The sequence below is a fragment of the Pelodiscus sinensis genome, chromosome 2 (genome assembly GCF_052426305.1).
Source record: "Pelodiscus sinensis isolate ZL-2025 chromosome 2, ASM5242630v1, whole genome shotgun sequence".
Classification (NCBI taxonomy): Eukaryota; Metazoa; Chordata; order Testudines; family Trionychidae; genus Pelodiscus; species Pelodiscus sinensis.
In genome coordinates this window covers 9,699,905-9,716,291 of record NC_143053.1, presented here as the reverse complement: position 1 = coordinate 9,716,291, position 16,387 = coordinate 9,699,905, and the positions used below count along the sequence as shown (strand labels likewise).

Below are 16,387 nucleotides of genomic sequence, written 5' to 3'. Positions count from 1 at the left end.
AACTATCCAAGGAACTAGTCAATTAGTTGCTTACATCCCTAACAGGGAAATACATTTTTTTCATCCCATTTTTACTATGCTTCATATAGGCAATATTTGAAATATTTTCCTCACACCTAGACACCTGAGGACTAAGATCACCTTTTTAAAAACCAGAAGCAAATCATTCATGAAGAAGTTCTCCTACAGAATAACATTTTTTATACTGCAAATATGCTAAACTCATTTTCTATTTTTTTTAAAAAAAAAGCATTTTCCTTACATTCTTAGTCACTAGTTATTTTGGCTTGATTTTTAAATCACATTTTATTGGGATTTTTTAAGTGCACTATTTCCTTTTCATATTGTAAGCTTTGTACCAGAATATTAAAGCATATTTTTATCAGAATCAATTAATCCTACCTCCAAGCCACAAAAAGTCGTTTACAGACCGCAGAAGTTCCACAGCCATATGATAATGTACTAAGGAATCTTGTAACATCCCAGCTTGAAGACAGAGATCACCGACATGTTTCCGCATCCGACCTTGACAACGCTTCTTATAATGTCTGCAATATAAAAGACAGTATACACTAAATCCTAGAATACCTCTATTCAATGATAAATCATTGTCTCAAAAAACTGAGTAACATCTTTTTATTCTTCCCTCCACTTTTGCATCATGGAGACATTAACATGGCAATCCATCTTCTATCACTGAGCAAACAGCCCAATATAAGCTAAAACCACAGTATTGAGCAAAATGAAAAATAAAGACGAAACACCCCCAAGAAATATTGATGAAATATATAGACTGTATATATTCAAAATATATAGCAGTGCTGTACATAGAAAGAATAAGCTGAAAGCCTTCCTTTCAAAAAATAATTTTACTCGTACATTATTAAATACAGAAAGATGCTGACAAACAAGATAATTCTTTTCATAGTCTATTAATTACATATTTGCTCTATAGAACTAACAGCCTGTTAAAATAGCACACTAGTATTTATTCTTCTCTGTGAGTGGATGGATTATCTATCCATGAATCTGTTGAAGAGCTAAGCATCTTCCCAGTTTTACTCTCACTTTTAGCCTCCAAGACCAACATTGTCACCATCATTTCAGCCAAAGGCTAATATGGGATTGTCTTCAAAACCCCACTTTATCACTAAGTAAAAGATCGTCTAAACATTTAGCTATAGAACACCACAGGGCATTCATTCACATAACTCTTTCCAGTCATTGTAAAGTAAGAAAGCTACAAGGAACAAGGCGGCTTGTTGAAAATTTTAAACTAAATAGATACTTCAACAGAATTAATTACTGGAAAAGTAATTAATCTGGATAATGGATTCTTGATGTGGTATGGATGCTAGCCTTCCTTAACCAGAACTTCTCAGAAAGAAGTTGGTGAATGGGACAGATGCGAAGTACCCCTCAGGGTTCCCCATGCTTCGAGACAGGAGATAAAATCTTTCACACTCAGAGGTGATTTTTCCTCTTAAGTTATGTCATTTCAATAAAAAAAAATCCATGGCTGGCCTTTTCCAGCAGACTCAGACTGCAAGACTATTTTATTGAACTATAGACTTGCAGGCTAGGGCAGATGCCCAAGCTCTAGGACCCTGCAAAGTGACAGGTTTTCCAGATCTTGGGCTCCAGCCCAAGCACAGAAGTCTACACTTCAATGAAATAGCCCTAGAGGCCAAACCTTTCAAACTCAAGTCAGGTGGCATGGACCAGCCTCAAGTATCAGCAGAGAGATATCCTCAGAGCCTCTCAGTAAATCATCATATATTCTACTTTGCCTTCAAGCACATACCTAAATATTCCACAGGCTGAAAATTTTGCATCGTTCATAATTGAACACTCTCATTAAAAAAGCATCCATCTGAAAGGCTGAGTAAAACTGTCACTCACCCATATTTCTAAGTACACGCGAATCCTAATACCATAACAGAGTTTTACAATATGTGTATCTTATTCAGATACATTTCCCAGTGTTCCTAGGATCTTCTCTCCAAGGTTACATTTCTTCAAGTTATTTAGGTCTTTCCTCTTCTTCCATGACTATGTTTTACTGAGCAGCTAATTATGGATGCCTCCCTCTTCTCCACTACCACAGATTTATTTCACAATTTCAGATCAGTGAACAGACTTTCTTGAAAACACATCAGCTGTTTCTGATTCCTTCCATTTTTCAAACCCATTATTATTTACCATTTCCTTCAAGTGACCCAATTTTTTCCCACACTGGTCGATTTAATGTATTTTCCCATTCTATATTGCCTCCTTCTCCATTATGTTTCTCAATATGTATATATTTGTGCTCATAAATTCTGAAACTGGTATTCTGTATTATTAATTTAAGCTTCTTATAATTGTCATGCATATTCTCAGTCCCTTCCTCCAAATGAGTACCATATATACTCATTCATAAGCCAATTTTTTTTTGGTAAAGAAGTGACACATCAATGATCGGGAGTCTGCTTATCGATCAGTCTACATTGTCCTTGTAGTTCAGGGGTTGGCAAACTTCAGTTACCCAACCCACTGGGGTAGGCCACAGACACGTCAGGACACTGTGTGTACCTGGAGCGTCTACAGGCACAGAGTCCACGCCTGTTGGCCAGGAATGGCAAATGGCAGACACTGGGAGCTGCAGGGCTCCATGTCTGCAGACATTCCAAGTAAACAAAACATCCCAATGCACAAGCATCTCAGCCTGACAAGCCAAGAACTAAAGTTTGCCAACCGCTGAAATATAGGGTCAGTTTATGAAAGAGTTATAGCAATTTGTCATTTTTATTTATTCATCTTGGGGGCTTAACTTACAAATGAATGGACTAATGAATGTGATACGGTAAATAGTATAGTAACTCCAGGATTGCTTTTTCTCTAATTAGTTTCACTACTTTCTGGATCACTGAGAGATAGCATGGATTGAGTACAAAAATGAAACTCAGTAATAATCTGAGATGTGCTGCTGAGAGAATTTGGGCAAGTTACTTGGCCTCTCCACCTCTGTATCACCAACTATTAAATAGGGATAACACCATTTACCAATCATATAGGAATGTAGAAATGTATAGAAATGATTAGGTAATGTTTATATAGCACCAGGAAATTTTGATAATTCATATAAAGGTTTCCTAAAAATATCAGATTGGGGTCAGGCCTTCTCTTCCCTGAAAACCACTCTTTTACTTAGCAACTAAATGAAATAATCATCAATCCCAAGTCAGTTAACTGAGGCTATACAAATTGATCTCCTTTTATATAAATAATTCAACCTTCACATTTAAGAATTAAATAAGAACCTAGATTCTAATAGTGAGTATTTTCAAATATATTGCATTAAGGACAAAGTTATTTCAGAATTAAATTTAAAGTAGAAGGAATCCTGAACATTTCAACTTAGATTTAAGTGTATTTATGAACTAACCTGAATTAAGGTCAGTTGGCATTACTTTTTCTTTCAAATTATGATCTGCAGTTTCTCTCAAATAGAAAGATGACTTTTTAATTAATTTTCATCCTAGTACTTCTCTCCCATATTAACCAATATATTGAATTGTCATCAAAAGACACTAGTATCTTTTCAAATACAGTAAACTATCGATAATCCGGCACCTTTAGGACTCAGGGGGTGCCGGATTATCAGATATGCCAGACTATCGGAATCGGGGGCTATCAGGGGTCTGGGGTGGGGTGGGGGGATGCCACCCCAGACCCCTCATAGCCCCCCCTTCCGATAGTCCAGCTCTGCCCCAGGCGTCCCTGATTGAGCCGCTGTTGGTCAGTTTCAGCAGCGGCTGAATCGGAGACGCCTGCAGCAGAGCAGCTGGAGTGCTGCCGGGTTGGTCCGGTAGCACCGACCCTTGACGCTGCGAGACCAACCCGGCAACATCCCAGCTGCTCTTGGGGACTCCTGGGGCAGAGCAGCCGGGGTGCTGCTGGGTTGGTCCCGCAGCGCCGCTCCTCGGCATTACTGGACCAACCCAGCAGCACCCCAGCTGCTCTGTCCCAAGCTTCTGGATTCAGCCGCTGCTGATTCTGATCAGCGGCTGACTTCAGGAAGCCCAAGGCAGAGCTGATCTGCCCCGGGCCTCCTGGAGTCAGCCACTGGTCAGTTTCAACAGTGGCTGAATCAGGACGCCTGGGACAGAGCAGCTGGGGCGCTGCCGGGTAGGTCCCTGCAGCACCGCACCTCAGCACAAAGGGGACCAACCCAGCAGCACCCCAGCTGCTCTGTCCAAGGTGTCCCTAAGTCAGCTGCTGCTGAAACTGATCAAGGACTGATTCCAGGAAGCTGGGGCAGAGCAGCTCTGCCTGGGGCTTCCTGCTGTCAGCCGCTGGTCAGTTTCAGCAGCGGCTGAATCGGGGACAGCTGGGGTGCTGCCAGGTTGGTCCCGCAGCCCCGAGGGGCAGCGCTAAGGGACCTATCCAGCGGCACTCCAACTTCTCTGCCCCTGGCTTCTCCGATTCAGCCGCTATTCAGTTTTAGCAGCAGCTGAATCAGGAAAGCTGGGGGCAGAGCAGCTCCAATGGTCCGGCTGCCTGGAGCACTTTTGGGTTCCTGATGATGCCGGACCATTAGGAGTGCCGGACCATCAGATACCGGACCATCGGAGTTTTACTGTACTGATGTTATAGGCAGGAATCCAAGCTTTTGGTGAATTTGAAGAACAGGCCAAAATAACTTGTAACAGATATTTTAACAAATATCTTAGAGCTACGCTTCACAAAAGATGCAAATTTTCAGTTTAAAGTGCTAGTAATCAGTAGTTTAGCAACAATAGTTTACAATGTAGGTGTGTAAAATTTAAGATGACACCAAGCAGAAATAAAAAATGCAGTTAATTGTAATGCACAGTTCCACTATATCATTCCAGAGATTTAATACATTAGAAAATAATGTGTTTCATGAAAAAAGGAAAAGCAAGGTGTTTCTGCTTCCTGCTATCTGGACTATGGTAAGCAAACTCATTTTCACTTGTTCTACCAGTGTTGCAAATAATCAAATTTAGCTCCATTGGATATTGTCATTTGTTTCTTTATGTATTCCTTTGATTGCAAAGATTACACATGAAATTAAATCAAGAGCAAGTGTTTAGTTAGTGTATAGCAATTATATTAGTTCTGCTTTTAAAATAGAAAATGCTTCCCAAAAGCCATGAAAAAAGTATTTAAATAAAATGTATTACGCCCCAACAGTAAGATCACAAGACGTTCACAATAACTAAAATTTTCCAGATTGATATTTAGCTTATAAATATTACACTTGATTAATAGATCTCAAAGTTCTTTACAGAAGCAGGCAAGTATCACTATCACTTTACAGATTGAGAAATTGATGCAAGTTGCCAAAAATCACTTAGCCAGCCATTTGCAAGAGCAGGAGCAGAACCAGGTGTGAAGGTTTCCAGTCCAGTGTCCCATCAACTGATTCACACCAAAGATGTGCTCAGCTGTGTTAGGAAATTATTTATCATGGGGACATTTGGTTTTATATATTCAAAACAAATAAGCCTATTTCTTACTGCAAAGCCTAGGTATCAATAAATGCTATTCATATATAATTGTCATCCCCATGTAAAACTCCTATTTTAAATAACTAGATCTGTAATTTGTTGTTTATGAAGAACTAAATTAACCACTATAAAAATTCATCACCTGGATACTACAATATGCAGGGTTTTTTTCCAATTTGTACTTTAATACTACACAAATGTGTCTCTGCTAAGTCAAAAGGTGAATGTTTACGTAAATAAGATCCTCCATCAATACATAGACAACAAAACTTAATTCACCACATGCTTGAGGGTTTAGTTTGGTTTTATTTTTTAAATTACCCAGCTACAAAAAGGATCAATAAAAACATTAATTCAGAATTAGACTGAAAAATGTTTGTCTGTAATCAAAGATTTATTGTATAAAATAATCATTTTTGTCACTTCCCCCAATGTACAATCTTGAAAAATTATTTGTCCCAGCTGGTGATGGGTAGGTGGTGTAGAAACTGGTACAAAATCTTACAATATACTATAGAGGTTATACCTTCCCCCAAAGTCAATTCCCACATAATGACAGGCGTTAAGAGTCATTTTCTATATTGTCTCAGAGGGAGTGGCATCAGCAGAGAGCAATTCTACTTGCGTTCTCTTCCTTTTTCCCCATGTCATTCCAAGATTTTTGATGGACAGTGAATACTTTAGACATCAGATTAAAAATCACTCCATGGAAGCAAGTCCACCAATCCTATCCCAAACCATAAAGAATGTTATTTACAGTACTACATGGTTTTATGGGAGCCCCCATTGATTCACATAATTTAAATTTTTGAATGTTCCCCATTCATTGGAGTTACATGTGGTTGACTACCGCAAGGCTGGCTTACAATGGGCTTTCAATATCTTTATGCTATAGCTCTTATGTTTTTAAGAAACAAAATCATCTTTTATCTTAAGAACCAGTATTGTTCTGGGAGCACTGTGAGGTACTGGTGGAAAACAGACTGCTTGTTTGCTACTAAGAGCCACCATTATGCCTTCAAGCTTGTTTACCTTATTCTGGATGTTCAAATTTCTGGTTAAACATCAAGCACCTTATTAATTAGCATGTACAGGACAACACACATCTCTGTGCCATTTCTGGAGACAGAACTGGAAAGCAGGGTCATTCCCCCCTACCTGATCTTATGTACATCTGGTGCATATATATATTACAGCCATGCATTTGACTTTATGCACATTGCTCTGTTTTGTCCCAATTTTACTGTCTCCAATTAAACTGCCCAAGGTGGACTGCCATAATTATGTGCAAAATTCTGAATGGGCAAAAGTGTCAAATCGTTAAATTTCCAACTAGAAACAAATTTTACCACAAACAACTTAGCAAAAAAGTTAAGTAGTTTCTGAATCTTCAAAATGTCACGGAAAACTAAAGTGAAGGTTCAAAAACCATGCAAAATGAATTGGCAAAGTCTTCATGCAAAATGCTGCCAAAAAAAAAAATTCAACCACATTCAGTCTATTCCCAATTCATGTTAGCATGCATAACAAGGAATGTCGCTGTTCATAACACTGAGCCTTTAAATATCCAGTTTACTGAATTTAATTTCCATCACTGACAGAACTTTTGAATTCTGAAAACAAACATAGGCAGTAGCTTCATGGCTTTGGAGTTTACAAAATAAAGCAGCTTCCAGAGATCAGCAGCCATCTCAGCAAATTGTGTGTGTTCTACACACACACACACACAAAAAAAAAAATCAGCATTGCCACCAAACAAAATTGCCAGAAGCCAAAAAGTGAACCCATGGTAATAAGGGTTCAGCAGTAATTCTTAGTTGTACTGAAAAACAAACATTCAAAGCAATACTGAACTATGTAATGAAGACAGAATGGAAAGGCAGCATATGAAAACTAACTTATTTTAAATACCATCTATCACAGCCTACCTTTTCAGAACCAACAACAAACTCACAAGGCAGTATGAGGGGGGGAAGAAAAGGAAAAAAGGAAAACAAAACAAAAATTAGAGAGATACAAGAACAGAAAAAATTAAATAACCACATATACATGTATTGATATTTCACACAGTTTGACAAAAAGAGTAGTGATCAAAACCCACCTACTACATGTTAATACAAAAGCAACACATCTACACAGGATCTTTCTGCCTCATCACCTAGTAACGATGTTAAGTATATATCTTATCAATTCACAATAGACAACGTAACAGTACCCATTCAAACACATCTGACTTGATGTGAATAACAAAACACTAAAACAATCTGGGCTCAATAGACAAGAAATGCTATTATTTTAAAAAACTGAAAAAAGGGTAAACCTAGTAAAAGTTACCAGAGGTGGCTGAAATGGTCAAGGAGGGAACGATTTCAACAGGAAGTCTCTCATATGAACTTGAGAAGCAGAGTACAGGTTGGACCTCGCTGATCCAGCACCCTTGGGACCTGACTGGTCCCGAACAAGGGGACTTGCCAGACCAAGGGAGGTTCCTCCTCTCCTGACACAGGCTGCCCATGGGTTAGGGCACCAGCCTGCCCCCTCTGCTGCCTCAGCCCCCTGGGTGGCATCTCTAGATGCCATCATCCCACCGCCGCCAGAACAGAGCTCCGCAGCCGCTAGGCCACTGACCCTGGCGCCAGGGCTCCCTGTTGGGCCACCCATTCTTCTCCTCCTCCCTGTCCCCCCCCCCACCCACACACCCACCCACCCACCCACCAGGGCTCCCAGCTGAGTCACCCTACAGCATTCCTGCCCCGCTACCAGACCTCCCTGTTCCTGGGCTCTATGGTCCAGGAACATCCATGGTCAGTACCAGACCATAAAAGTGCTGGACTAGGGAATCCCAGTTAAGGGAGGTACAACCTGTACACTACACACAGTCAATAGTAACACACCAATCCAAGAATATGAAACTTGTCTATAATGTAGCATTCTGTGGCACCACCATCTCTCTCAGCGGTCTCTCAATGAGTAGGACATCTTCCTGTCACCCTCCCTAATACCTCTGAGAATGCATCTTCCCTGATAGCCTGAGGTTGAAAAGTCTACACAATCTCCCCTACTTTGCCCAGTATTAATTTCTGGCTATTCAGAGGGTTCTATCAAAAATGAAGCACAGCCCAATAGTTAACAACTGGGTCTTTCCAGTTCAAAATAGCTACATCGTTTGCCACTATCTTTATTAATTGTGAGTAGACCCCAATTGCTCTCAAGTCTTGGCTTTAATGTGCCTACTAATCCCTCCTCTTGACTGTCCCAGTCCATTTAAGATCATGTAACTGCTTTGATCTCTGCTTCTCTTCACTAACCGGCGAGGGACACAATAAAATAAAACATATTGTTTCTATAGTATTTTCCATCTGAAGTCTTTAAAGCACCTTATAAACATTAATGAATTTAGCCTCATGATTTCATGAACTACTAACTCTATTCTACAGAAACAAAATACAGGACTAGGTAGCACTTTAAAGACTAACAAGATGGTTTATTAGATGATGAGCTTTCGTGGGCCAGACCCACTTCCTCAGATCAAATAATGGAAGAAAATAGTCACAACCATATATACCAAAGGATACAATTTTAAAAAAGGATACAATTTAAAAAAAAATGAACACACATGAAAAGGACAAATCACATTACAGAACAGAAGGGGGATGTGGGGGGGGGGGGAGGAAGGTGAATGCCAGTGAGTTAATGATATTATAGGTGGGGAAAGTAAGATGTCTGTGAGTTAATAGTATTAGAGGTGATAATTGGGGAAGCTATCTTTGTAATGTGTAAGATAGTTGGAGTCTTTGTTAATTCCTCTGTGGAGAGTGTCGAATTTTAGCATGAATGCCAGTTCAGAGGATTCCCTTTCAAGTACAATTTTTTTTTAAATTGTATCCTTTTTTTAAATTGTATCCTTTGGTATATATGGTTGTGACTATTTTCTTCCACAATTTGATCTGAGGAAGTGGGTCTGGCCCACGAAAGGTCATCATCTAATAAACCATCTTGTTAGTCGTTAAAGTGCTACATAGTCCTGTATTTTGTTTCAGCTACACCAGACTAACACAGCTACATTTCTATCTCTATTCTACAGATGAGGAAACGGAAGGACAGTGATATTAACTGATTTACCCAGGATCACAGGCTGACAGACTCTGCCAGGCACTGAACATAGGACTCCCAGTGCTATGCCTTGAAATCAACAAGGTATCTTTCTTTCAACCACTTCCTACTTATCTGCTAAGCAACATTTTCCCTTTTAAGCTAATTCTCCAACACAAATATTGTAATTAGGTGGTTAGGTTTTTAGCAGAAAATGTCACTAAACATTAATTTCAACATACACATGCACAATTAAGGAAAAAAACGAGTTCCATTGATGATAATCTAAATTCAGAGATAGGCCAACTAAGAAAAATGCTGTATGAGAAATACCAGAGTATCATTTAAGGATATTTACTTCGCTATAGAATATGCAATGTTGAAAAATTATGTTTTAATAGCTTTAAAGCTGATCTTTTGAATCTCGATGTCTGTCAAATAATTGATTCCCACATATTTTCCCACAAAACTGTGAAAATTTTAAATTGACAATTTTAATCCTTTTCAACAGATTTTATCCATTGAAATTATAAAAATATCAAATTCTGCCAAGCCTACTTGTAATGTTCCCTTCATGTCACCACTCTCAGTACAGATTTTGTAAAAGTCTTCCAAGTTCACAAGTAAGCTGCCAGAAGACAAATATCTCAACTCTTCCTTCCTCTCAACTGAATCTAGCTTGGGGTGGGCAAAACATGGGCCATGGGCCATGGGCCACAACTGGCCCACTCAGCATTTCTATTCATCCAGCCCAACTGATTAGCAGAGCATGCATATTTTACAGTTGGCAGCAGGTGTTCAGTTGTCCCTCACCCCACCTTGCTTCATCCTCCAGCCAAGATGCTCCCAGGTCCCTCCAGCTAGCTGTGCAGAGAGGGAGGCGCTGAAGTCAGGGTGTCCCCCTGCCTCTATAATCTCTCTCTGCAGAGCAGGGATCGGGGAAGGAACACACGCTGGTATAGCAGAGCTGCTCCTGTCTGAAGTATAGATGGTGAGTGCCTGAGATGAATGCTTGTCTTAAGAGGCAGTGCATTGTTTCTAAGATTTCTCCAGCAGCCAGCTCTCTCCCACACATTCATTTCCTTCCTTCCCCCGCCCCCCCACACATACCCAATCTCTCTCTCTCTCTCCTTCCTTCCCTCCCTCCCCCCACACACACATACCCAATCTCTGATGAGTGGGTAAGAGGGGAGACTAGAGCAGAACAGCTTGCCCCATCTCAGACAGCAGATGACATCTCAGAAACTTACACAGCAGCAGCCAGCACACACCCCAGTCACTGTCACACACACAACTTGTATCACAAAGTCTCTCTCTCTCCTACACAGTCTGCTCTTTGTCTCAACCCCAACCCCAACTCCACCTCTGCCACTCAAGGCCCTGCCCTTTCCAGGGGCTAGGCTCCAACCCGTGACAACTTAGCAAACTCTGCGGTGTGCCTGCCCCTCCCCCCGCCCAGCGAAAATTATTGTCCACTCCAGATCTAGTTTCTCTGGACTATGAAATCTGAAATGATTCATGTCCCTAGTTTATAAACTTTGCATTTAGGCAGCCAGTTTGCTTACAATAATCATCCACGTCAGTAGTGAATATTACTTCTTGATAATAATGTGACACTTGTTAGCTGGGTGAAACATGACTACACTGAGATTGTGTAGTTCAAACTCAAAATCCACAGTGTTTGGCGGGAAGTGCATTAGCCTGCAAATATATTAAATGAATTGAGGGCTTTAAAATCTCTCAGTTGAAACACACTCAGATATTATGATCAACAGTTATCCTGGTATGTTTCATCCTCGTGATGTTTAACTCACTAATTTCTGCTTAGATATTTTCTATGTTGACATATTAATCTGTCTCGTTTGGCACAGTGTATATTTCTAGCCTTCAGATGAGCAGGCCTCGGTGATAGATCAATGGTAGTTAAAAATTGAGAGTTGCAGGTATACTTCCCGCAGATTAAACAACAACCTGTGACTAAACAATTAGAGATGCACTGAGGCATCAAATCTATCTGTGCACTCTTTGGTGGTACTCTAATGCAGTCATTTGCATCAAAGTAGGACAATATTCACGCCTTAGTAGCAGACAGTAGGGATGTAAAATCCCATTTAATTGGTTAACCGGTTAAACACATTGCTTAACTGGTTAACTAATTAAAGGGAGGGCAGGCAGGCAGGCAGAGGCTCCTCCAGCCATGCTGGAGCAGCCCCGCCTGCAGAGCACCCGGGCCCACCAGCAGCCGAGGCTGCTCCAGACAGACGGAGCAGCCTCTGTCCATGGTGTTCCCTGCAGGGCTGATTCAGCCCCCCACCCACAGCAGGGCGGGAGCTGCTCTAGCCTCCACCAGTTAACCAGAACCAGTAAGCATCACGCATTAAAGCGGATGCTTACTAGTCAACCTTTTATATACCTTGCAAATAGCAGTTTAAACTATATGAAGCTAACACACCTCACTGTGTCCATAAAAAGAGATGAGAATGGAGAAAAGGAATTAAGACTTGAGGGAAGAGAGCACCTCAACCACTGTAAAGGGGCCATCTTTATCAGTTTATAGGTGCTGGTAGTACTAAAGAACATCTGAGGGTTTGCTCCACCATTTCAATAAAGTCAGCCTTTTCATTCATCCTTTGACCTCACCTCCACCAACATGTTGAGGGTATGTGCACAATCGGCTAAGAAAACAAAAAACTTTATACCAGTTATGTTTCCAATGTTCTGAAAAGAAAATTAGATGGGATCTTTTTAGCATTCCATTCACTTAGACAAGTTAACACCCTCAACTGGTAATTTAAAAAAAAAGTTGCAATGTGTGGTTTTAAACAATAATTCCCATTTGGCTAGTGAATTATAGGTAATATACAGCAGAATATGCTACATTAGATGTGTTTTATTGTGAGCGAAGTAGTCAGAAGAAACTGGACTAGCATTTCACCTTTGAAGATCTATGTTTAAATACTCTAACTCAGAAGTGTAACAATGTTATGATCTCAGTCCAGCTCAAACATAGGCAATTGTCCTGTGTTTTATAAAATAGACTACAAAAGCTGTGATATTGCAGGGCAGCTTCAAAGTGCTTGGAAAATCTGTGCAAAGAAGCTCACAAAGGATATACCTATGTCATTATTTCTGGGTCAAGCCAGGGCCGTTAAGACTTCCACTTTCACAAGCAGTGAAAGAAAAAAAAAAAGAAAGCATAAAAACCTTTATCTTATTTAAATATAAATAAGAATGTATTCAGGGGTCCAATCAGGAGGGGTATAACTGAACTTTTCTGAACCATGTAACTTTCACAGCTCTACTGAGATTCTGAAATTTCTAATAAGACATTGACCAGATTCTAGCTAAAATATTACTCCAAAAAGCCAATTTGAATGAAAGTTTTCAAACCACTTCCATATGCAATTTAAATAGAATTCCTGTTTTTAAAAACAATAAAACACTGAACAAAAATGGAAAGTACGGTTTATCAAATCTTTCTGGTGTAATTTTTAAATGGAAGATTAATGATAGAAGTTAGAATGCTTGCTATCTTAATGATAGGGCAATGCCAAGTGCAGAGCCAAGTGCAGAAACACTGTAGTTAAAGAGCACCCTTTAAAATATACTTAGGTAATACATCAGTTTCAGCATGGCAGCAGGAGAACCCAAACTACTACTAAAACTGTAATCTAATGTGTACAAAGCATGTCCTACACCAGGGTTGAGATGGAAGAGCCCTCACACAACTTTCCAAAAACCTAACAACTGCATTTTGCTTTTAAGTATATGTAACAAATGGAAACTAAATGCAACAATGCATATCTGCATCAATCTATGCTTTTCTATGATGAAAAAAATAGCCATTGATTTCTGTTTGACTTCTGTACTAGTTTAGAATTTCATGGGTCACATTTGGCCCTGAGACTCAGCATTATTTTCATCTTTAGTTAATATTCATTTTGGCGTAACACCTTTAACTTTTGGAAATAACGATTTTACATTATACACAGTGGAAAGAAGCTCATCTAATGTGACTTTATTCTGAAGCTATGTAATGACACGAAGTACCATTGAAAGCTTTTAGACAATATTTCTAAAGAAGTTTTTTTTTTTTATTGAAAAACAGGAATTCTGTTTCCCTGACCTTATCTCTGTATCAGGGGTGGGCAAATTCTGGCCCACAGACTGGATCCGATTCACAAGGTAAGTCCCTGGCAGGCCCCCACCTCCACGTTTACCTGCGCCTCCACAGGATTCAGAAGATCGCAGCTCTGGTTGTCTTCAAATTGCCATTTATGGCCACTGCAAACAGAGAGAAGCAGTGCCCCAGTCCGCGCTACTTGCATTGGCCACAAATGGTGATTTGCAGCCACTCAGGGAGGCAATCATCCAATACCTGTGGAGGCACAGGTAAAACATAGCGGGAGTGGCCCACCAGGAACTAACCCTGCGGGCTGCCAGTTTTTTATTGAGGACCCAGATATTAGCCAAAAATAAGGGATGTAGTGGCAGAGGTTGGTCAGATCTTCACAGCAAAATATGAAAAATTAATTTTACTACAGTTTATTGAACATCATAATAAACGTATATATTCATCCAGTTCTGGCTAATCAAATTCCATTCAGCAAAAATATAACAAGAGGTAGAATCTTTGAAATCTAGTCAATTACTTTTTAAAAGACTATTTTAAAAGACCACAAATTACATTTCTATTAATATTTTTTAAAGTTAACTAACAAGGTAATAAGATTAAATATAGTCCACCAGTAAGTAAAGTAAGTTCCCTTACATTACAGAAGATATGGCCTTGAGATACTTTTGGTGCCACAGGCATTTCTTTACCCAGCTAATAGGCTTAATCCTTGAGGTAGCATTACATAATTTTTTCAAGCCCTGTGAAGCTGTCAATATGCCACTTACCTACTATCAGTGTCCAGACCTACAAAGTCCTTTTTTTCAAAAGGTACACACAAAAGTGGGATCTTGTCACCAGATTTATCAGTGGCCCTGTCAAGACGTTTGGACTCCAGGACAATGAAGAGAGATTCAATAAAATCTTCTATCCTCTTTTCAATCGTTTCACATTCATCATAATTAGGGTAAAATGCCACATCTGTGCGGGGCTGCTCAGCAACCTCTCCTTGAAGTCCAAAGACAAACAATCGGGAATCATACAGTGTAGAACCATATATTTCCTTCTGGTGGTGGAATTTTTCAAAAGTTTGGGGCCAATCCTTTGCAGAGGTACAGTCTGTTACAATTATGAGTCCCACAACTTTCCGATGAGTCTGAAAATCTCCCCATTCATTGTTTTCCGGAGGGTAGTGATGTCTATAGCGGATATACAGCACACGCTGGGAGTCACGGACGTTAATCTGACTCACGGTTGAAATTCGTTTGTAGATCCTAAAAAAGTTTTCTTCAGGGACAATCCCAACTGGCTGGACCACAACCAGAAGAGTCTGATGGTCCTCAGCACACTGCATGTAGTCAGGAACACTCATTTTGCATCAACTATAATCTAATAAAAAGAAAAATATTAATTATTTTACACCATCAGAGGACTGGGTAGCAGTTTTTTTTAAAGTCAGGACCCTCCCATAAGGAGTTTGCCCCATTCAGAAATAAAAATTCATAAGATGCAATTCAAGCAAACTTACAGCATTAGTTGCTATCCTTGTCCTTTCTATACCTTCCTTGCCTGGTTTGTTACCCCTTAATGTGGTATGCTTAATTTAGAACCTAATCTTGCAAACACTTATTATGCATATGCTTGACATTAAGCATACCAGTAGTTCCATCCACTGCACAGGGATTACTCACATAAAAAAGGCATTTGTATTAATGTTCACTGGCTCTAGGCCTATATTAGTATTATCTACGCAAGTATTATCAACTACAAGTATTATTCAAAACTCTTTTCTACTCTATAAGCAACCATGCTACTTGTTCAATGGTGCAAAGACTGGCAAGAAGATAGGAGTGAGGATCAGCTATGGACAACATTAAACATTTTTTTAATTCAACATCTTCAAGAATGACAAAAACATATGCAGAAACATTTCACAAAACAACTTTCCTAAGATGCTGTATCTGCTGCAAAGAATGGTGCCACTTAAACATGTTTTGCATACCCCTATCCAGCCATTACAGTTTTATATTTCTGAGGAAATAAATGTAATGAAAGAACTGTAGAGAAAAGGACAAAGGTAAAGGAAAAAAGGATAAAGGATCTGTCATGTGTTGCAAATGGCTCCAGAAGATATCCAGCACTGCCAACCTTCTGTCCAAAAAGGGAATCTTATTGTTTGTTATACAATGAGATATAATCAGAGTGTTAGACATTTCAACATAGGTAAAAGCAATATAAATTAACTTAGCACAATAAAAAAGTTGGTATCCTGAATGAGCACCTCATTTACAAGTATCATTACAACATAATTTGAAATGGTAAAAATACTAAGCCCTGAAAATAGTTTAAGAATTAAAACTACAACCCTTATAATAAAAGTCGTGTCAGATGGTGAGTATTTCTGTCTGTCTATATTTTATGCCACACACATTTTCTGTTATCTGAGTGCTGCCTGAGTCCAATAGGCACTTTAACATTGAACACTTCCATATACCATATGTATGTAACATTCTCTAAAAATACTTTCAAATACTTCTGTTTTACCTCCACTACACTACAAAATTAAACCACCATTATAGCAGGCCCAATACTCTGCTTTATTTTCACCTTTCTACTAATTCTGCAGCAGTCTTGTTATATATTGCAAAAGATAAATTAAACACGA

At 39.4% G+C, this 16,387-nt stretch overlaps 1 protein-coding gene across 2 annotated transcripts in view; it reads right to left on the bottom strand.

The window, feature by feature from the left end:
* The window catches only part of TRAPPC9 (trafficking protein particle complex subunit 9), a 655,570-nt gene that overhangs the window by 633,480 nt on the left and 5,703 nt on the right, over positions 1–16,387 (bottom strand). For both annotated transcript variants that reach the window (XM_075920070.2, XM_075920072.2), the window contains exons 2-3: positions 14,511–15,111; positions 403–548 (exon numbers count right to left, since the gene is read on the bottom strand). In XM_075920070.2, coding sequence (XP_075776185.2) covers positions 403–548; positions 14,511–15,094 — 730 coding nt within the window. In that variant the 5' untranslated portion in view covers positions 15,095–15,111. The remainder of the gene's footprint in view (positions 1–402; positions 549–14,510; positions 15,112–16,387) is intronic.